Source organism: Ovis aries, chromosome 19, assembly GCF_016772045.2.
Source record: "Ovis aries strain OAR_USU_Benz2616 breed Rambouillet chromosome 19, ARS-UI_Ramb_v3.0, whole genome shotgun sequence".
NCBI classification, from domain to species: Eukaryota; Metazoa; Chordata; class Mammalia; order Artiodactyla; family Bovidae; genus Ovis; species Ovis aries.
In genome coordinates, this window is record NC_056072.1 from 54342348 (window position 1) to 54364256 (window position 21909).

Here is a 21909-nt window from a genome sequence, read left to right on the forward strand (position 1 = left end):
GGCAGTTCTCAGAGTTGAAGATGGTGTGTCTAAGTCACTGGCTTATTCTTCCTGAGGTCCCTGGGGTGCCCAACCCTGGGCAACAGGGGCTCGGAGCTTAGGTGCCTGGGGGCAGTGAATGCGGGGAGACTCTTGGAATGTCTGCCCTCCTGGAAGGGAAGGCAATATGGGAGGGGGCTATGTCTTCCTTCTTACTCTTCCTCCAAAGGGCTTGTCCGTAGGGCTGAGGCCTGGGTGGCAGGCCCTATGGGGTAACTGAGGTGGCTGGGGTCAGAGGCCCCTTACATCTTCTCTACGGACAGAGAGGGGCTGGCCTGGATACTCTCAGGGGTTCCCTGGGAGTCTGAGGTGGCATTGTCCTTAGGGGTCAGGAATCAGCTCATCCAGACGCCAAGGGCTCCCTGAGGGAGCAGACCCTCATGAGACAAAGATGTCCAGGCTCAAGGGTGCCCCGGGAATGGGCTTGCTAAGTCAAATCTAGTTTATCAACTCTCCAAAGATATTCTGAAGTTTAAAGAAGGTTATTTTGAGTGAAACTAAAATTCCTTGTTGACCTTCTAGTTAATTTCTGTCACTGGAGTTTCCCACTTTAGCCTGGAAACAGCTTGAATGCAAGACCAATGTCTTAGGTCTGTTGGGGCCCTCTGCCTAGATCCAGCTCCAGACACCATGTCCTCTGAGCTGCAAGCTGTGAGTTCGCGATGGTGCATGTGGCTTGGTGGGGGAACGTTCTGGAGAGGATCCAGCCCAGGGTTCCCCAGAGCCTCGGAGGGTCACGGATGGCTGCAGGCACTGCGCCACGATGCAGCAGAGATCACCCCTCTTACATTCCCTCAGAGCTCTCTGCAGGAGCTTCTGCTGGGCGTCACAACCCCTGTGACACCCTTTGCGACTGGCCGCCTCAGGCTCTGAGCCTTGGCTGGCCATGACATCTAGTTAGATTTTAATAACATTGGTCTAGTTACTTTTTTTTTGGTCAGCTTCTGTTTATGACAAATAATACTTATTTTCCAATCATATTAGTAATATAAGTTGCCTTCTGAAATGAATTTCAGACAGGATTAAAAGAAAATATCAAATAACAGGATCAGTGGTATGTGTGTGCATGCGTGTGTCCTCAGCTGCTTCAGTTGTGTGTGATTCTTTGAGACCCCATGGACTGTATGTAGCCCACGGGCCCGGTTTCTCTGTCCATGGGATTCTCCTCGCAAGAATTCTAGGATGGGCTGCCACGCCCTCCTCCAGGAGACCTTCCCGACCCAGGGAGTGAACCCTCGTCTCTGGCATTTTTCTGCGTTGCCAGGTATGTTCTTTGCCACCAGCACCACCTGGGAAGCCCCTCGGCAGTATACAGATGGAAGCAAAAATCACAGTGGCGATACCCAGATGACCATCATGTGAGGCCAGGGTCAACCCCCATTGCTCCAGCCCCCAGAAATGGGGGCCAGACAGCTAGTCCTTGCAGGAGCCGGGACCTATGGGAGAGGATCCTGGAGTCCCCCGGCCAGTGCTGTCTCCGGGGCGTCCCTGCCGAGAGGCCCCTCCTGCGCTGCCCACCTGCAGTACTCACCTGGCCCCAGACGAGCTCTCCTAACCCGATGAAAATGCACCACATCCACTGGTCCAGCTGCAGCGGGGAGCAGCTGAAGGGCTTCCCCCCAAACTGCACGATCACTATCTGGAGAGGAAAGGGGGGAGACAGAGGCAGAAAGGCCATCAGGGGCCAGCGCAGAGGTCTGGACTCCCATGGCACTGCCGAGGGGCTCCGGCTGCCCGCTGCTGCCCCCCGCCAGCCAGGCCAGCATGGGGGCCTGGTACCTGGATGGCAAAGGTGCCCAGCACGATGGTGCAGAAGATGGGGTTCCGGAAGATGCCGTCGAAGACGTTGCGCTCGCCGTGGATCTTGCGGGCGTTGATCTCGTTGAAGAGCTGCATCATGACGAAGGTGTTGAAGATGATGGTGTAATGCTCGGAGGGCGGTGAGTGCAGGGGTGCGTTCCTCCCGCTGTCGATCTGGAACATCTTCTCGCCTGCCAAGTCGGGAGAGGGCAGGAGCTGGGCTGAAGGTCGGGACTGGGGGGACGCCTGGCCCTGTGCGGAGGTCTCTTCTGAGCAGCCAGGAGGGTCACCCAGATGCGGGAGGCACTCTCTGGACACTGGGGGGCTAGGTGGGCCTGCGCCATGGAGTGTAAGTGAAGGGGTAACAGTACCCTTTCCTTAGGGGCCAAGTGCCTTGGGTGAACTTTCTTCCACTTTTTTGAGGAAATCTGATAAAGGCGGGAGGCCAGCTGTGCTTCCAGGCAACAGGACTTATAAAAAGCGGCCCCTGGTCGGCAAACTCCTCTGGACTGGGAGGACAGGGCATGGCCTCGGAACATTTGGCGAGAGGCCTTGGCTTTCTGCGCTTGTGCTGTTCCTCACTCAGTTGTGTCTGACTCTCTGAGACTCCAGCCCGCCAGGCTCCTCTGTCCTTGGAATTCTCCAGGCAAGAATACTGGAGAGGGTAGCCATTCCCTTCTCTAGGGGATCTTCTTGACCAAGGGACTGAACCCAGGTCTCCTGCATTTCAGGCAGATTCTTTACTGTCTGAGCCACCACGGAAGCCGTAGCTTTGGGTTCCCCCCAAAGTGTGGCTGCCTGTAACTGAGCATGTGCTTGTGGAGACCTCTGGGAGCTCAAGGGGCTGTTACAAGAGAGACCAGTTCCTATATGGATGCTGAGCCTTCCAGGCCGGGCTGGCTCCAGACCCACCCAGGTGGCCTCATTCTTTGAGAATGACACCACGGGGGCTGTCATGTGGTGGGGGCAACACAGCTCCCGGCTGCTCTGCAGACACCACCCACGGCATGCCTGATGCCATCCTGTGTCCTTTGGCAAAGCTGCACAAACTGGTGCCGGGAGGGCTTGTGGGGTTTTCTGACGGTGAGAGTCTAGCTGAACCCAGAAGCACCCAGAGCAGATGCTCACGTAGGGAAGCCAGCGAGTAAACCAGGGGCCTTCTCCTGCTTTCTTCCCCAACCGACAGCTTTCTCTGTGAGTCTCTCTTAGCTCTGCATTCCCGAACATCCTCTAAGGCTTCTCACAATCATCTTTACAACTATCCTGCCAGCACAACAAATAAGAACTGCCCTTTGAGAAATGGGCTCATGCTCCAACCCCATCCAGGCTCACTGGCGTTGAAAGCCCAGCTCAGGGATCTGGGGAATCCCACTGGCCCCAGTTTGTTGTGTGACCCTGGGCCACCATCCACCTGCCTCTGGGCACCTCCAGGTGTCAGGGGTCAGATCACCTTGGAAGCACCCTGGAAGCCAGGCCAATCTGAGTTCCAGCCAGGTCTCTTCTCAGCCCAGGTGCCCCCTCAGGCTGGCTGCATGTCCTCGGGCAAGTCACCTCCCCTCTCTGTCCCTGGTGCCTCTTTGTCATGGGGGTGGTGGCACAGGTGCCCAAGAAAACAGCTGGCTTATAGGCAGGTGTGTGGCTCTTCTCCAGGAGGCCTTGGTGAGGAGCCTTCTACGGGGCAAGGTCAAGTGTGGGAGAGATGAGAGCAGGGGCCGGTCACTCCCCCTGGTGTCTCAGGCTCCTGGGGGGCTGGCATGAAGCCCTGCCTTGCGCAGTGTATACACAGTGTCCAGAGCTGTCATCAGAGGAAAAAGCCTAGTCTTTGGGGTTGTCAGACCTGGGCCAGGGCCTGGCTCTACCCAAGATTTGCTGTGTGACCCCAAGCCACTAACTTCACCTCTCTGGGTCCCCATTACCTCCTCAGCAAACAGGCGGGTGACTGGGAGTCCAGAGCGGCCGGGTCTGGGCCATGGAGTCCTGGGTGGGCAAGGCAGGGGACTCACCGACGAAGAGCAGGGTGAAGATGAGGGTGAGCTGGTAGACGGCATGGCCCAGGATGTTCTTCATCATGGTCCGAGAGATGAGGGGCTTGTTGCGGCCATACGGCTTCCTCAGGAGCAGGGTCTCGGTGGGTGGCTCAGTGGCCAGCGCCAGGGAGGCAAACGTGTCCATGATGAGGTTCACCCAGAGCATCTGCACAGCCTTCAGCGGGGAGTCCTGGGAACCACGGGTGAGACGGTAGTGATGAATAGCTCCCAGATATTCATCATGGGAGGTTGGCCACCCACTGCCCTGATGTGCCTGGCGTGGGGCTCATCGCCAGGGTGTACACAGCTCCCCTTGAGGCCGGCTCTGCCAGTGTGTCTCCCTTGGCTGGCCAGCCCACCCCAGGGTTCCAGAGTGGGTGCTGAGTAGGTTTGCGAGGCCTTCCGTGGAGAACCACCCAGCCCTACCCAGCTCAGCGCTGTCTTCTCCCCCAGGGAGAAAAATCAAGCCCCAGGCATCCTGGCCACCACTTCCACACCCAGCGCTTTGTCAATATAGCCACACCCCCGCCATCTGCACTCCTGCCCTCCAGCCCCCACTGGCCATGTCTCTCATCCAGGCTCAGGTCAAGAGCCCCCACAAGCATCTTCCACACAGACCCCAGCTCCCCTGCTTCCTGCTGCCTCTTTCCCCTCAACCATCAGTGAGTCAATGACTCGGGCTTCTCCTGTCTCACAAACAATGCCTGGCACCCTGCCCCCTTTTCACTACCATCCAATTTCTCTTTCAGTTCAGTTCAGTTCAGTCGATTAGTCGTGTCCGACTCTTTCCGACCCCATGAATCGCAGCACGCCAGGCCTCCCTGTCCATCACCAACTCCCGGAGTTCGCTCAAACTCACGTCCATCGAGTCAGTGATGCCATCCAGCTATCTCATCCTCTGTCGTCCCCTTCTCCTCCTGCCCCCAATCCCTCCCAGCATCAGAGTCTTTTCCAATGAGTCAACTCTTCGCATGAGGTGGCCAAAGTACTGGAGTTTCAGCTTTAGCATCATTCCTTCCAAAGAACACCTAGGACTGATCTCCTTCAGAATGGACTGGTTGGATCTCCTTGCAGTCCAAGAGACTCTCAAGAGTCTTCTCCAACACCACAGTTCAAAAGCATCAATTCTTTGGCACTCAGCTTTCTTCACAGTTCAACTCTCACATCCATACATGACCACTGGAAAAACCACAGCGTTGACTAGACGGACCTTTGTTGGCAAAGTAATGTCTCTGCTTTTCAATATGCTATCTAGGTTGGTCATAACTTTCCTTCTAAGGAGTAAGTGTCTTAATTTCATGGCTGCAATCACCATCTGCTGCGATTTTGGACCACCCCAAAATAAAGTCTGACACTGTTCCCACTGTTTCCCCATCTATTTCCCATGGAGTGATGGGACCAGATGCCATGATCTTCATTTTCTGAATGTTGAGCTTTAAGCCAACTTTTTCACTCTCCTCTTTCACTTTCATCAAGAGGCTTTTAGTTCCTCTTCACTTTCTGCCATAAGGGTGGTGTCATCTGCATATCTGAGGTGATTGATATTTCTCCTGACAATCTTGATTCCAGCTTGTGCTTCTTCCAGCCCAGTGTTTCTCATGATGTACTCTGCATAGAAGTTAAATAAGCAGGGTGCCAATATACAGCCTTGATATACTCCTTTTCTTGTTTGGAGCCAGTCTGTTGTTCCATGTCCTGTTCTAACGGTTGCTTCCTGACCTGCATATAGGTTTCTCAAGAGGCAGGTCAGGTGGTCTGTATTCCCATCTCTTTCAGAATTTTCCACAGTTTATTGTGATCCACATAGTCAAAGGCTTTGGCATAGTCAATCAAGCAGAAATAGATGTTTTTCTGGAACTCTCTTGCTTTTTCCATGATCCAGCGGATGTTGGCAATTTGAGCTCTGGTTCCTCTGCCTTTTCTAAAACCAGCTTGAACATCAGGGAGTTAATGGTTCACGTATTGCTGAAGTCTGGCTTGGAGAATTTTGAGCATTACTTTACTAGCGTGTGAGATGAGTGCAGTTGTGCGGTAGTTTGAGCATTCTTTGGCATTGCCTTTCTTTGGGATTGGAATGAAAACTGACCTTTTCCAGTCCTGTGGCCACTGCTGAGTTTTCCAAATTTGCTGGCATATTGAGTGCAGCACTTTCACAGCATCATCTTCCAGGATTTGAAACAGCTCAACTGGAATTCCATCACCTCCACTAGTTTTGTTCATAGTGATGCTCTCTAAGGCCCACTTGATTTCACATTCCAGGATGTCTGGCTTTAGGTGAGTGATCACACCACCGTGATTATTTGGGTCATGAAGATCTTTTTGTACAGTTCTTCTGTGTATTCTTGCCACCTCTTCTTAATATCTTCTGCTTCTGTTAGGTCCATGCCATTTCTCTTCACCACCACCCAATTTCTCTTCACCTTTTACCGTTACTTGAAGCAAGTACTGTATGTCTCAATAACTCCACCAAAAAAAAAAAAAAAAAAGTTTTCCTGGTAGAAACTCTGGGCAAGTAAGGAACAGAGGAAGCCAAACCTCATCAAGGATCTCACCACTATGGGTTTCCTGCCATCCGCATTCTGGGGTGGATCCTTCCACGTGTCTCCCCGGCTGAGTCTGGGATCACATATTCCTACGCTTCTGTGCACAGTACTATCCTGTGGTCTATGCTGCCTGAAGGCGTGTAGACCCCATCCTTTGTCCCCCACCCTATCCTCACACCTGCACACCCCCCAAGATGCCTTTCCCCAAGGGCAGCACCAGCTTTCTTGTCACAGACTGAGGCATAATTTTCCAGGCTCGTCTCACTGAACCTCGAGGAATCTGACTGCACCCTGACCCTTCTCTGAGCACCCTTCTGTCTGATTCCTCCTTCTCCAGCTCCTTCTTCCCTTACCTTTTATATTTGTGTTCCCTGTGGCCCATTCCTCAGCCCTGCCGCCCTGATGCATTTGCTTACCTCTCCCCACATCACCATCCCTCCAGCCCAGACCTGGCCCTGTGGCTGCAGCCTCGCCCACATGGGACACCTCCTCCAGGAAGCTCACAGGCCCTGTACACCTAACAGCCTAGGGTGGGCTGTTCCCTGCCCCCATGGTCCTCTCAGTGTGGCTCCTGAGGCCCCACCGCCTACACCTCACACCTCATTCACCTCCTAGATATTTATCACCTCCCCTCCCCCAGGCCACCCCTCCCACCTCTGCCCCAGCTAAGTCATGCTCCCCATTCCCCTCAGCTTCTTCCTGCCCATCAGCCTCCTCTAATTACATGCACCATGGGGTCAGGGTCCCCCTGTCCTCACCAAGGCCTTCACAGCTCTGCCACCAACTCAATCCAAGACCTCAGGCAAACACAGTCCCTTCGGCACCTCAGTTTCCCCGTGTGACACCAGCTGGTTTCCAAGAAACTTGGTGTGAGTGGCTGTTCCTCCCTCAGCCATCACTAGAGGGAGCCTCTTGTCCACAGAGCAGGAGAGAAGGGCCTGGTGAGCAGAAGGGACACCCCCTCCCCACCTCCGCTCCAGCCACCCTCCACCCTGGGCTCTCACTCTCAGGGTTGGGGTGTTGGGAGCTGCCATTTGCGTCCTCAAGGGCTCAGAATGCAACAGAGGGAACAGCATTCCCTGGGCCACACAGCTCTTCAGGACAGAGGTACTGCTGCTGCTGCTGCTGCTAAGTCGCTTCAGTTGTGTCCGAATCTGTGCTACCCCATAGACAGCAGCCCACCAGGCTCCCCTGTCCCTGGGATTCTCCAGGCAAGAATACTGGAGTGGGTTGCCATTTCCTTCTCCAATGCATGAAAGTGAAAAGTGAAAGTGAAGTCACTCAGTCGTGTCCGACTCTTAGCGACCCCATGGACTGCAGCCTACCAGGCTCCTCCATCCATGGGATTCTCCAGGCAAGAGTACTGGAATGGGCTCCCAAAGGTCTGTCTAGTCAAAGCTATGGTTTTTCCAGTTTTCCGATAGTCATGTATGGATGTGAGAGCTGGACAATAAAGAAAGCTGAGCGCCAAAGAATTGATGCTTTTGAACTGTGGTGTTGGACAAGACTCTTGAGAGTCCCTTGGACTGCAAGGAGATCCAACCAGTCCATCCTAAAGGAAATCAGTCCTGAATACTCTTTGGAAGGACTGATGCTGAAGCTGAAATTCTAATACTTTGGCCACCTGATGCAAAGAACTGATTCATTAGAAAAGACTCTGATGCTAGGAAAGATTGAAGGCAGAAGAAGGGGACGACAGAGGATGAGATGGTTGGATAGTATCACCAACTCAATGGACATGAGTTTGAGTAAACTCCAGCAGTTGGTGATAGACAGGGAGGCCTGGCATGCTGCAGTCCACGGGGTCACAAAGAGTTGGACACGACTGAGTGACTGAACTGAACTGAACTGAACTGGGCAGGTACCCCACGGGCCTCTCTGTCCTCCAGAGCCTCTGGGCTTCTGGGGGCTCCTGTGGGCAGGAGCTTGTCTGCCCACATGGTTGCTGGGAGAGGCCTTCCCTCTCCTTCCCAAGCGAGGCTGGTCAGCCCTTGACCACAAGGAGGCAGGAGGCTGCGGGAGCAATGGCAGGCACCTGGCTGGCCCATCTACTGAGCCTCAGTTTCTGCCGCTGTGAAACAGGGATCAACACAGTTCCCATCGCAGGAGGTGAGTGAGGAAACAATGAGGCTGCAGGGGCTGGGACCTGCCTGTCAGCTCCACGGGGCCCAGGACATTGGGCTGCTAGAGATCTGGCTGTAAAGGTGGGGCCAACTCCTGCTCTCCCCGTGACCAAGTCCACCCAGCCCAGGAACCCAGGCACCCAGGCCTCCCCTGACGCACTCCACGCCAGAGCTGGGGCTCCCAGGGCTGCACCAGCTCCGTGATGCCAGCTGGCTGCCTGTCTGGTGCCGGCCTCTCTCTGCCCCTTTACATGGCCAGGGGCCCTGCCTCCCTGGAGGGTCCCTCTCCTGCCTCCTGGAACAAGGGCTGGTATCTCCACTGGCTGGCTGACCTTGGGCTAGTCCTGCCACCTCTCTGAGCCTCCTTTCCTGCACTCTGTGTGGCTGGTGCCTACGTGGGTGGCTCTGTGATGCGGTTCCTGTCCCTCGGCATGGAGCTGTGACAATCTGGGACAGCCCCTGTGGGTGGTGCCCGTCCTCCCCCGGGCTTCATCTACCCCACCTCGCCCACCCCTGGAGGACCCACCTGCGTGATGCAGGCACCCGTGAAGGCCACGATCACGGCCACCACATTGACAGTCAGCTGGAACTGCAGGAACTTGGAGATGCTGTCGTAGACGTTGCGGCCCCACATCACCGCCTTGACGATGCTGCTGAAGTTGTCGTCCGTCAGGATGATGTCCGAGGCCTCCTTGGCCACGTCCGTGCCTGCGATGCCCTGTGGGGATGGGGACAGGAGCCTGGCTGGGGCGACCGGAGAGGCGAGCGGCTCTAGCAGCACCATCCTCACCCCCCGACCACCGCCCCCACAGACGCATGAATCCCCAGCACTGCAGACCAAACGGGAGCGTGTCTGCCCACGTGATTGCTGGGAGCGGCCAGGCCTCGGAACACCTGCCCTCTCCTCCCCAAGCAAGGCTGGTCAGCCCTTGGCTGCAGGGAGACAGGAGGCTGCCTCTCCCAGGGACAGAGTCCAGCTGGCCCAGGAACCCAGGCACCACACTGGACACACACGTGTACATGCATGTGCACACACACACACACACCACCCCTGCTCCTCAAGACCCAGCCTTGAGGCCAACCTCTGCCTTCTGGAAGGGGGCCCTTCCACTCTATCCCTTCCCTTCCCCAGACCCATCGCTGCACGAAGCTCTCTCCTCCCTTCCTGAGGCCAAGCTCAGTGTCAGGACCTCTGGGAGCGTCAGGTGGACAGAGGGTGAGTGGAGTGAGCACCGGGGTTCCTGCATCCCCCTGCTGGAAGCTGGCGGTCCGCGCGTCCCCCTTAGCCCCTGCCTGCGGGCTCCTGCCAGCTGCTGGCCCAGCCCCCGCGCGCTCCTACCATGGCGAAGCCCACGTCGGCCTTCTTGAGTGCAGGCCCGTCATTGGTGCCGTCCCCCGTCACGGCCACCACCTGCCGCTGCTCCGTGTGCGTGCTGTCGATGATGCCTGTGGGCGGGGTGGGCGTGTGCTCAGGGCCCTGGGACCCTCCTGGGGATGGGGGCCCAGGCTGGCACAATCTCCTCTCTGGCCCCTGCCCTGCCACCCCCCTGACTCCGTCAAGCTTCATCCCAGCTCCCAGCACCTGCAGGGGACACGCGGCCCCTTAGCCCAGTGCTGGCTGCAACCAACACCCCTTCGTCGGGGCCTGCTGCCTCTCCCGCGTCCTCTTTGCTCTCTGCAGCCCATGGCCACAGCAGTGACCACCCTGGCCAAACTCACCTCCCTGTCCTAACCCCAGGGGCCTCTCTGTTCTCCAGGGGAGCCAGGTTTGGCCAGGGGGCCACCCATCTGCTCCGCCAGCATCTTGTGCTTGGGGCGGGGGGCCAGTCACACCTGAGGAGGCCTGGGCTCTGCCATCTGCTAATGACCACTCTCTAGATACTCATCCTTAATAAAACCTTCAGCAGGTAGCAGTGAACAGACGACATGTGGCTCGCGTCACTGAGTGAGCGAGGTCCAGAGGAGCAGGATGGGGGAAAGAAGTCGCCTCTGCCTGCCGCTCAGGTGGGAGTTCCCTGGGTTTGGCGGCTCCTCTAGTTCCACCCCCTTGGGGCATACAGGCGCCACCTTTACCTTCAGCGGGGCCTGGCCTCTCTCCTGAGCCCTGACTCCATGGACACCTCCACTGGGATGTCAGAGGGCCTCCAGCCCAGCCTCCTAAACCACGTGCATCCGTTTCCCCTCAAATCTGTCCCTTCTTGTGCGCCTCCCAACACCCAGCTGCCCCCTGTAAACTTCGCAGCAGGCTCTCAGGCAGGAACACACCGAGCAGTCCTGGACTCCCATCTCCCCTCTTCCTCCACCCCATCCAGGCCAGGCCTGTCCCCTCCACAGAGAGCTCTTAGACCTACCCACTCCCAGCACACCTGCACTGTCCCCAGCCCGACCCTGGCATCCCCTCTCACACCTGGACCATCCCAGCGGTCCCTCCATTTCCAGGCTGCTCTCCACTCAGCAGCAGGGAGGGAGATGTCTAAAACACCGCTTCTCCATCAAGGCCCTCCTGCAGCTCACCACCTGGGCTAGCAGTGCAGGTCACCACTGCGTGTTCAAGGCCCCGTGCAATCTGAGGCTGGGACTCCCTTCTCCAGCCCCTTCCTCTTGTCTCCCTCTCTCACTGGAGGCCCCAGGCCAGCCAATGAACTTCCTCCCACCCCTTGAAAGTGCCTGGATATCTTCTCTGGGCTTCCACAGTGTGGTTCCCTGTCCTGCCTGAAACACAGGTCCATCCCCTGAACCCCATCCCACAGCCTGTGATCTGACAGCAACCCCAGGTAGAGTGAGAGGCCAGCAGGGGGCCCCAGGCAGCCTCCTCTTCCACCGCTGTGGCTTCTGTGCAGGGAAACAACCTATTCAGTTTCTACTGGGTGAGACCTGGCCATGAAATCCAAGAGGGAAGGGCCACGCCGGCCAAGAGATGGGCCTGACACACAGTAGATACTCAGTAAACATTTGTCAAGAGAATGAGTGAATGAATGAATAAGTGATTGAATAAAATTGGAGCTGGGTTGGGGGGTCTCCTGTAGTTCGGGGCTCAGTGTTTCTAAGGCCAGGTCTGCCTCCATTGGAGTCTTTGGGCAGCACCTTTTGGAAGACGAATCTAAGATGCCCTATGGCTGACCTTAGTCAGAAAACTTCCCCTTATGGCCATTCAACAGATGGAAAAATTGAGTCCCGGGGCTGGACACTTGCCAAAGGCCACAGAGCAGGACAGGGGGCAGAGCCAGGGTTTTAACTCAGGCCTGTGTGACTCTGAAAGTGCCCTGCATGTGGCCAGCGAGATGGGCTCAGCGAGGGGTGTGTCCTCCCCCTGGAAGGAGTCAGGGAAGAAGGACACTGGTTTTGGGCCTCCTGTCTCAGATCACTGTTCCCAGGGCAGCCCATGCCCGGGGTCCTGCTCACACACATGGGACAGCGTCCTTAGAGACCAGGCAGGCCAAAGCTCTCAGACTCACAAGGTGTGGGGCCAGACTGGGAACATACGCAAAGGAAGTGGGCTGCGTGTCAGACCCAGTGGTTAAGGCAGCATCAAATGGGAACAGCAGGGTCTGTATCCAGTCATTCAAACTGAACATTAACCAAGACACGCCACCCAAATCAGCTTGTCGGTGGGATCCTCAGCCCTCAGTCCCATTGCTGCCCATGGGAGGGGGGACCTAGGGCAAAGGCCCACCACCTCCTCATGCCGCTGGGGCCCTTGGCCGGCCTCCTAGGGCGTCCCCAGGTATGAGGAGTTCCAGGCGGGAACCTCTGTCATCCTGGAAAGAAGCTTAAGGCGCTAGGACAGGAAAGCCCTAGAGGCCTGGTGCCTGGACCTCAGCACTGCCCGGGCCCACCCAGGTCTTACCTTTGACCAGGGTATGCTTGTCCGTGGGCGAGGAGCGAGCCAGCACCCTCAGCTTTGGCCAGATCTTATCGATCCGCTCTTGTTCAATCTGGAAAGGGATGGGGGAGGGGCAGGTCGGTGGGGTCAAGAGAGAAACCGAGCCCCAGATAAGGGAGGGGACTTGCCTAGACCACTGGGCTCTGAGCGGCATACTGGCTGGCTATCATGCACGCCCATGCCTCCTGGCCCCCATCCGGGCCCAGCCCTCCGAGGACCCTTTGCGCTGGGCCACGTACCTCCCCTTTCTCGTTGCGGATCCTTCGGTTGAACTCCTTGCCCTCAAGGCACAGGAAGTCCTCCCCAGGATGGATGATGCCACACTTGATGGCGATGGCCCGCGCTGTGTTGATGTTGTCACCGGTGACCATGCGGACAGTGATGCCTGCTCGCTGGCACTTGCGGATGGCTTCCGGGACCTGGGATGAAGGGCAGGGGCCATGGAGCAGACAGCACCTCGGGTAGGCCCTCCCTGCCTTCATGGGTCCCAGAGCCTGTTCACAGGTGGCACTGTGATAAGGGGTCTAGATGACCGGGAGATACGGATGGCACACAGACCATATCCTCCCTTCCTCTGCCCATGGCAGGCATTGCTAATCGATCCCAGCACATTCTGGTTAAACCCTGATGTGGTCTCACAATTCTTTTCTGCAGTGTCCCTGACAGCCGTCACCTATCAACTGTGACAGTGCATCCTAAGATGACACCATTGACTGTTCTGACCTGGACAAGAACTTTAAGAAACACTGCACTAAACACCCTCTCAGATATGGTCCCAGGCAGGAGCACAGAACACTGCATTACTGCACAGGATATTGTCCCTGCTTTACCCACAGGCACAATTCCTGCAAATGCCATGTGAAATACGTTTGTGTACTTTGGGTTTGTTTTTTTTGTGGGGTGGCCAGGGGAAGAACATTGCATTTTAGGGCATATTATTTACATAGTGTGACACTGGCTTAGATAAACGCAAATGATAAGGCTTCATGTAAAACATGACATCCCCCTGGGAGAATAAGGACTGCCTACTGCCCTTGTTGTAATGACAGACTGACATCTGGGCCACTTAGGCCAGAGCAGACCCAGCCAACCAAAAGCCAGCAAGTCTCCCAACTCTGCCCTCGAATCCCTTCTCCACCCCGACTCCCCACCCCACCTATGCAGAGCTCTGGATCTGTCCAGCAATTAGGATGCAAAAGCCAGCCTGGGAGCTTCCCCAGTGGTTAAGAATCTGCCGTGTAATGCAGGGGACATGGGTTCGATCTCTGGTCCAGTAAGATTCCACATGCCATGGGGCAACTAAACCCCGGCACCACAGCCACTGAGCCAGCACCCTAGGTCCCTCAAGTCTCAACTACCGAACCCACACACCTAGAACCCGTGCTCTGCAACAAGAGAAGCCACCGCAATGAGGAGCCAGCTCACCGCAAGGAGAGAGCAGCCCCCACTCGCCGCAACCAGAAAAGCAAGCAGCAGTGAAGACTCAGTGCAGACAAAAATAACATAAATACACAAGTATTTTAACAAACCAGCCTGGAGCTGCTGTGGCCCTTTATACATGGCTCAGATCAACTGAACAAGTGATTCTTACCCATGGGCAGTGACAGATCGCACAATAGTAAAGCAATATTTGCTGCTGAACGTCCTTCAGTGGGAGAGGACATGTCGAGGGCAGACAACCCAGCTCTGCTGAATGACCGACGTACTTTCGAATCTCAGACCTGGCAATCGAATCCCACACCCCCTCCTCTTGCACATCCTGGCTCTGAGAACTCACTTTCACCCCTGCCTACCCTGACAAGTCACTGCTGAGAGAATTCAAAGACATTGTTGTTGCTATTCAGGAGCTCAGTCATGCCTGACTCTGTGACTCCGTGGACTTTAGCCCACCAGGCTCCTCGGTCCATGGGATTTCCCAGGCAAGGGATCTAGAGTGGGCGGCCATTCCCTCCTCCAGGGGATCTTCCCAACCCAGGGATTGAACCCGCGTCTCTGGCATGGGCAGGCGGATTCTTTACCACTGAGCCACCTGGGAAGCCCCCATCCTGCAGTGGAGGGAGAAACAAACCCCCAGGAGAGGCAGGGTCCAGGTCAAGCCTGGGGAGGCCGCTCCAGCCCCCTGAGTTCTCTAAGAAGCCAGTGGTGACAGGGAGTGCTCTCCATCCTTTGAAGGGCTGGAGCGGGACACGCTGACCAGGGGCCGCCTCTGGGTGTATTCCCAGCGTATGGGGAGGAGGCTTTTGGTGCCCACTCAGGGCTTGGGGCCACGTGAGCAAGGCGCCTGCTCACGTGAGCAGACGTGACCTCTTTTTATAGAGCTGGAGGGAGTGGGGATGTGGGAGGTCCGAGATCCCGTTTACATAATTTACCGATGTCCTCACGACGGCTGTAACCCGGCTGCGGCCCTCCGCTGTCTCCTGCCCCAGAGGACACGAAAAAGCCACTGTCCTTTTGGGAAAACATACCTTTATCTGTTTCCTGCCCCGAAAGGAGTAATTTAGGTTTTGTTGTTTCAGAGGCACTTGGAGTTGGAAGGGACTCTAGGTGGTGACTCTGACCCTCTGCTAATTGCCTAGATCCACTCCCAGGCATCCCCTCTGCTTACATGCCTCTGTTGACAGGGTGCTCACCCCTTCTAAGGCTGACTGCCCCACGGTAGAGCAAGTTTATTATATCTTTTCACATAATCCTTTTTTCAGATAAAAGAGCAGTTACACACTCCTGTTTTCTTGCCTGGAAAATCTCATGGACAGAGAAACCTGGTGGGCTCCAGTCCATGGGGCTGCAAAAGAGTCAGATACAACTGAGTGACTAACAACAACTCTAGGTCAGACCCATTCTCTTGTACAGAGATAGACTCTTCAGTAAAGATCTGTACAGAGGGCTCGGGGAGCACAGAGGTGGACACTGTTGCTTAAGAAACAAGTGTGGGGAGGAGAAGTCTGGGAGAGCTTGCTGGAGGAGGGGATGCTCAAACTGCCTCTTTTTAGCCAACACTAACTAAGGCTTTGGAGAAGGCAATGGCACCCCACTCCAGTACTCTTGCCTGGAGAATCCCATGGATGGAGGAGCCTGATGGGCTGCAGTCCATGGGGTCGCTGAGAGTTGGACATGACTGAGCGACTTCACTTTCACCTTTCACTTTCATGCATTGGAGAAGGAAATGGCAACCCACTCCAGTGTTCTTGCCTGGAGAATCCCAGGGATGGGGGAGCCTGGTGGGCTGCTGTCTATGGGGTCACACAGAGCCGGACACGACTGAAGCAACTTAGCAGCAGCAGCATCTAAGGCTTAAAGCTCAACATTCAGAAAACTAAGATCATGGCATCTGGTCCCATCACTTCATGGGAAACAGATGGGGAAACAGTGGAAACAGTGTCAGACTTTATTTTTTTCCCAGAAGCAGAGACATTGCTTTGCCAACAAAGGTCCATCTAGTCAAGGCTATGGTTTTTCCTGTGGTCAGGTATGGATGTGAGAGTTGGACTGTGAAGAAAGCTGAGCACCAAAGAATTGATGCTTTTGAACTGTGGTGTTGGAGAAGACTCTTGAGAGTCCCTTGGACTGCAAGGAGATCCAACTAGTCCATTCTGAAGGAGATCAGCCCTGGGATTTCTTTGGAAGGAATGATGCTGAAGCTGAAACTCCAGTACTTTGGCCACCTCATGCGAAGAGTTGACTCATTGGAAAAGACTCATGCTGGGAGGGATTGAGGGCCGGAGGAAAAGGGGACGACAGAGGATGAGATGGCTGGATGGCATCACCAACTCTATGGACGTGAGTCTGAGTGAACTCCGGGAGTTGGTGATGGACAGGGAGGCCTGGTGTGCTGGAATTCATGGGGTTGCAAAGAGTCGGACACGACTGAGCGACTGAACTGAACTGAACTGAACTGAACTGAACTAAGGCTTGGACGCCTGGCTCTGTGCCCATGCTGGGGCTGCAGAGACGACCACTTCACTGCGGTCCTGGCTTCAGAGAACTGCCCACGAGGTGTGCAGGCGGAGGGAGGGAGGGTGCTGCAGACGGTGCTGCAGGTGGTCTGGGGGCTGACGCCCAGGGCGGGTGAGAGGCAGGGGCCGGCCGGTGGCCATGGAGCCAGAGACGGGCTGGAGGCCCAAAGGTCTGGGAACCAGGGCCTCGCTCCTTCAGGCCTGGGAGCCATGGCAAGTTCTCAGCTGGGAATGAGGTGATGGTACCACATTTCAGAAGGACTTCTGCTTTCAAGATGGTCTCAGGGAGCTGAAATTTGCCTGCGTGGAATCCCTACTATCTGAGCTTCACCCCAACAAGCCAGACTGGGAAAAAAGGAGGAGGTTAATTCTTATGGCCCCCACACTTTTCTCTGTGCCGTGGAGGCACCTCTGCTTTGGGGAGAGAGGGCTCAGGGACCGAAAGGCTGAGCTGGGCTTTGCCCAGGCTCCCCACTGAGCCTTGGTTTCCTCATCTGTAAAATGGGACCATAGTTTCCATCCTTCACTGCAGCTGCAGAAGTCTGTGACCTGCAAAGAAGCTCAGGGCCAGTGCCTGCTGGTGATGAGGGGGTGGGGGAGGCTGGCGAGATGCCTCACCCCAGGCGTCCTTGTCTGGTCTTTCTGCTCCAGAGGGGTGAAGGGGGTGCAGAGCGAGGGTGCAGATGTGGGGGTGGGGTGCTGCGGGCACCTGGAGCACATGGGGGAACAGGTGCTTGGGGTGGTGGGATGGGGTGGGTGCCGCACCATGGCTCTTGGGTCAGGTATATTAGGAGTCTTTGACCTGCCTTGACTGGGGGCAGGGACTGGGGACAGATCTGGAAACCCCTGGCCACTGTGGGATATACTCTGCTTCCTTTCTGAGCAGTGCCCCCCACACTGGACATCCTTGCCGTATTCAGTCCTGTCTGGTTTCACACTCTCATGCACCAAGCAAGCATCTACATTTCCCCTCACCCTTCACTTCACTTCACTTCACTTCACTAGGCCGTGGGTCTGCAGGCGGAGGCTGCCGGCTGCTCAGAACCCTCGCAGAGGCCTGGGCACAGGGCAGGCGCTCAGTCAGTGAGGGTTATCATGAAGCACCTCTGCGCTCAAGTCCCTCGAAGGCTGACCCATGTGAGAGGATGTGGACGGGTACGTGCAAACTCTCCCAATTCAGCTCCAAGCTCCCTCCTCAACCTGTTCTCTCATAAACTCAACCTGAGGGGGACTTCTGTGGTGGTCCAGTGGTTAAGACTTGGCCTGCCAATGCAGGGGGTGTGGGTTCAATCTCTGGTTGGGGAGCTAGGATACCACATGCCTCATGGCCCAAAAAAAAAACACCCCCAATCATAAAACAGAACCAATATTGTAACAATCAATAAGGACCTTAAAAATGGTCTACCTAAAAAAAAAGATTTTTTTTTTTAAAAGGAAAAGCAACCCATCTGGGGTTTTCAAGAGTCTCCAAACACCCAGCATCCCATCCCGCCTCCTTGCCTTTGCCCATGTGGTCCCCTCCACCAGGGACGCCCTCTCGCCCTGAATCTCTGTGCCCACAGATCTTTGCCATCCTGCACATGAAACGTTCTCCACTCAGGAGCCATCCTTGGCCCCTCTGACTCAATGGGATGCCTCCTGCAGCTGCTCAGCCCTTCCTGTTATCACCTCACTCGTTCATTTATGCGACGCACAGCTAAGGAACATCGAACTGTTCTGGGCACGGAGGATACAGAGAGGATAAAGACTCAAGCCCTAGAGGCATCAATCTGGTTGAAATGTGCTTTCCCCATAGATACAATAACTGTAAAAAAAAAAAAAAAATTCCTTCTTTCACTAAAATTATCCTCGATATTTCTCTCTGAGGAAAACCAGCCAGGAAATGGGCGCTTCCTGTTTTCATTAAATAAAGGCTTTAAAACATCTGTTGTTTCTGGTGACAGCAGTCGTCTGTGACTCCAAGGGCTCCAAACGCCCCCGGATAACACGGCAAAGCTCCAGCCATGGCTCTCCTGACAGCTTTATCCTCACTGGCTTCCATCAGCCTTGGAAAATGTACTGCGGTTGTGTCTTAGGGATGGGAGTCGAGTGGTTGGCAAACCTGTTTTAACCTGTTCTGTCCTTTCTCTTTTCAAGGGAGGAAGGTAATGAGAGTTTCTCCCTGATGGGGAAACTGAGGGACACAGAGTTTCTTTTCCTGTAGCAACTGCAAACGAATCTGACCAGGCTTGTGGGACCCGAGATGTGGTCCAGGTGGGGCCCTTCACTCCGGCCGGGCTCACGGCTATCCTGGGAACTTTTACAGACATTCTCACCGTAGGCAGAGACATTCCTCCCAAAGGTTAGGGTGAGGGCTTCCCAGGTGGAGCTAGTGGTAAAGAACCCACCTGCCAATGCAGGAGGCATAAGAGACGTGGGTTCTATTCCTGGGTGGGGAAGATCCCCTGGAGGAGGGCACGGCAACCCACTCCAGTATTCTTGCCTGGGAAATCCCATGGACAGAGGAGCCTGGTGGGCTACAGTCCATAGGGTCGCAGAGAGTTGGAGCTGACTGGAGTGACGGAGCGCGCGCACGTGGCCCTAACCTGAGAAGCTGGTGGCTGCGGCTGCCTCTGTGGTGGGGACTGCGGGTCTGGGGCTGGCATGGGGGCTACTGCACCCTGTCTGTGCTGGTGAACCTGTTGAATTTGCCTCCATAAATCACCTAGCCTAAAGTACCCAAATAAATCAAAACCCACACTTGCTGGTTTCCTCAGGCCCTGCATCCCACCCCCGCCTCACGGGAGATGCTGAGTCAACAGGTGAAGAGGTTCAGCACTTTCCCTAGCATCGCCAGTAACCCCACCGTGCCCCTCACATGTGGCCGCCTAACTTCCTTATTGTTCAGATGGTGAAATTGAGGCCCAGGGCAGCGATGTACAGGAGGTCTTACGGGAAGGAGCAGCAGGGGTGGGATGAGAACCCACTTCCCTCCAGTGGGCTCCCTCCTTCCAGCACAGTTCCAGCTTCTAAATTCACATCCCAGGATGAGCCCCGGGGAGGCACAAGGTCGCCACAGGATGTGTTGACTGAGGGTAAGCCTCCCAGGCTGCTGGCTCAGAAGGGGACCTGGGGAGTCCCCAGGCCAACCACTCACTTTACAGATGAGGGGACTGAGGCATGAAGAGGAGAAGTGGCTTGCTAGTGCCTGAGCTGGGGTTGGGATCAGGCCCCCTTTCTCCAGTGTGGGCTGACTGTGCGCCCAGCCCTGCTGGCTGGACAGCGTGCATGCGTGCATGCCAAGTAGCTTCAGCTGCATTTCATTTTTTGTGACATGGACTGTAGCCCGCCAGGCTCCTCTGTCCATGGGATTTCCCAGGCAAGAATACCAGAGTGGGTTGCATGCCCTCCTCCAGGGGGTCTTCTCAAACATAGGGATCGAATCTGTCTCTTAGGCCTCCTGCATTGGCAGGTGGGTTCTTTACCACTGGCGTCAACCTGGGAAGCCCACACCCCCTCCCAGTGTCTGCGCCTGAAGCCAGCTTCTCTGGATATTTTTCGTGTCAACAGTAAACAGCAGGGACCCCTCTCTCCTCTTCTCAGCCCCCTGACCCACAGCTACCTGCCCTCTCATTTTTGTGGCCCCCAGGAGGAGGCTCCAGGCAGGAAGGCAGGAAACTTGGATTCACTAAGCGAGACTGTGGGCACCTCACTGGCCCTGCTTGGGTCTCCGCGTTTGCTTCTGCAAACTGGGGGTGTGGGAAGGTGTTTGGACTAGATCAGCCTTTCAGACCTTGAGTCTTGCCCCTTTAGTAGATTGTGAAATCAGTTTTGTGGGTGGTGACCAGTGTTTAAAAACATAAAGGAAGCGATAGAAGAGAAGAGAAAATACTTTAGTGCATCACCTTAGTTTGTGAGAGTTCTATTTTGGTTTAGCGTGTGTGTTTGCTGAGTCCTGACATAAAATACATTTCTCATTACTGGGGGTCACGACCCAGTAATGCCGCTTTCCACCCTGCTTCAGTGTGATGAGGCAGGAGCTCGGGCATGGGCGTGGGAGGGGGCTCTGGGGACGGGGAGGCCCGGGAAGCCGCAGGCCAGCTTCGTGCCCTGTGCATCTCAGTCCCCTGTAAGGGTGTAACACATCACAGCAAAGCCCAATCCCGTTAGTAGCTGGTAATGAACGGGCATTCCCCCAGGGAGACCGTGTGTCCAGGGAGGGGTACTGGCTGTAGGCAAAACGCCAGGGGCACTAACTGCCTTTGCTGTTTTAGGCTCTGGGTGGGAGGAAGGAGGCATGCGTGTGTGTTTAGAGTACTATTCTTATCCCCAGTCTTCGGATGAGGATATGGAGGCTCAAAGACGTTATGTAACTGGCCCAAGGTCACACAGCTGAGGGACTCAGAAGCCCAGGTCTGTCTGATGGCCAAACTCACAGTTTTGACTCACCTCCCTGTTGCCTAAATGTGAAAGGCCACGTCTGTGACCTTCAGGTTTCACTTGGTCTTTAGAATGCTGAATCTTACAATACAGAGGCCAGGAGCTTGGAATTCAGCTGGGGATTGGCAGGGTTGGGGGTCAGCAGCTTCTTTGTTCCCTTTCACTTGAAAGAAGGGGACATAGAGGCTCCAAGAAGAGCAGGGAACAGCTAGAGACCCCCCCCGAGGATGGTGACAGGGTACGTGGGGCACCCTGAAGTTGCCCTCGGTGGAGGAAGGTGGCCCCGAGACAGGCTGCAGCCTGGGACCCTTTACTACACAGCTAGCACCTGGGCAGTCATGTCCTCAAGCAACAGAATATAAAGAAACCATAAGGGGGCTTCCCGGGTGGTCCAGCGGTTAAGAATTTGCCTGCCCATGAAGGGCACACTGGTTCGATCCCTGGTCCAGGAAGATTCCACATGCCACGGGACCACTAAGCCCGTTTGCCACAACTACTGGGCCCACGTGCGTAGAGCCTGTGCTCCACAACAAGAGAAGCCACCACAATGAGGAGCCTGCACGCCACAGCTAGAGAAAAGCCTGCACGCAGCAATGAAGATCCAGGGCAGCCGAAAGTACATAAGACAAATTAAGGAGAAACTATAAGAGACGACAAATGACTGCATGCGTGCCCAGCTGGGCGAGTTATAGACAACAAGATACAAAAGAGGCCAGGAGAACCCCATTGCCACTTGAAGAGCTGGGAGCAAAAGCAGGGTCCTGTGCATGCCCCCTGTTCACAATATCACCAACGGGGTGGGCTCTCCCCTAAAGAAACCTGTTACTTGTTCTTGCTCCCCTCTGCTGCAGCAGGGGCCCCAACAAAGCCTTGCCTGACTGCCTTGTCTGGCCTCGTATCAATTTCTATTGATTAAGGGGGCTGAGAACCCTGGTCTGTAACACTCCCAAGGGGCCATCACTAAATCCCACAATCGAAGCCCGTCCTGACCCAGTGGTTGCATTAGTCCTCGAAGAAGCATGGGCCGCCCCCTCACTTCCGGCTCCCAGGGTGAGTGAGTGCGCTCTGCCTGCCCACAGTGGTGTGTTAGTGATCCAAGGCTGCTCTCTGCTCTTCTCACAA

The 21909-nt window shown here is 55.5% G+C and overlaps 1 protein-coding gene across 9 annotated transcripts in view; it reads right to left on the reverse strand.

Moving 5' to 3' along the window:
- The window catches only part of ATP2B2 (ATPase plasma membrane Ca2+ transporting 2), a 375986-nt gene that overhangs the window by 12437 nt on the left and 341640 nt on the right, over window positions 1-21909 (reverse strand). For all 9 annotated transcript variants that reach the window (XM_042236653.2, XM_042236651.2, XM_042236650.2 and 6 more), the window contains 7 exons: window positions 12655-12834; window positions 12380-12467; window positions 9872-9978; window positions 9059-9250; window positions 3843-4056; window positions 1819-2030; window positions 1571-1678 (listed from right to left, as the gene is read on the reverse strand). In XM_042236653.2, the coding sequence (XP_042092587.1) occupies window positions 1571-1678; window positions 1819-2030; window positions 3843-4056; window positions 9059-9250; window positions 9872-9978; window positions 12380-12467; window positions 12655-12834 (1101 nt within the window). The remainder of the gene's footprint in view (window positions 1-1570; window positions 1679-1818; window positions 2031-3842; window positions 4057-9058; window positions 9251-9871; window positions 9979-12379; window positions 12468-12654; window positions 12835-21909) is intronic.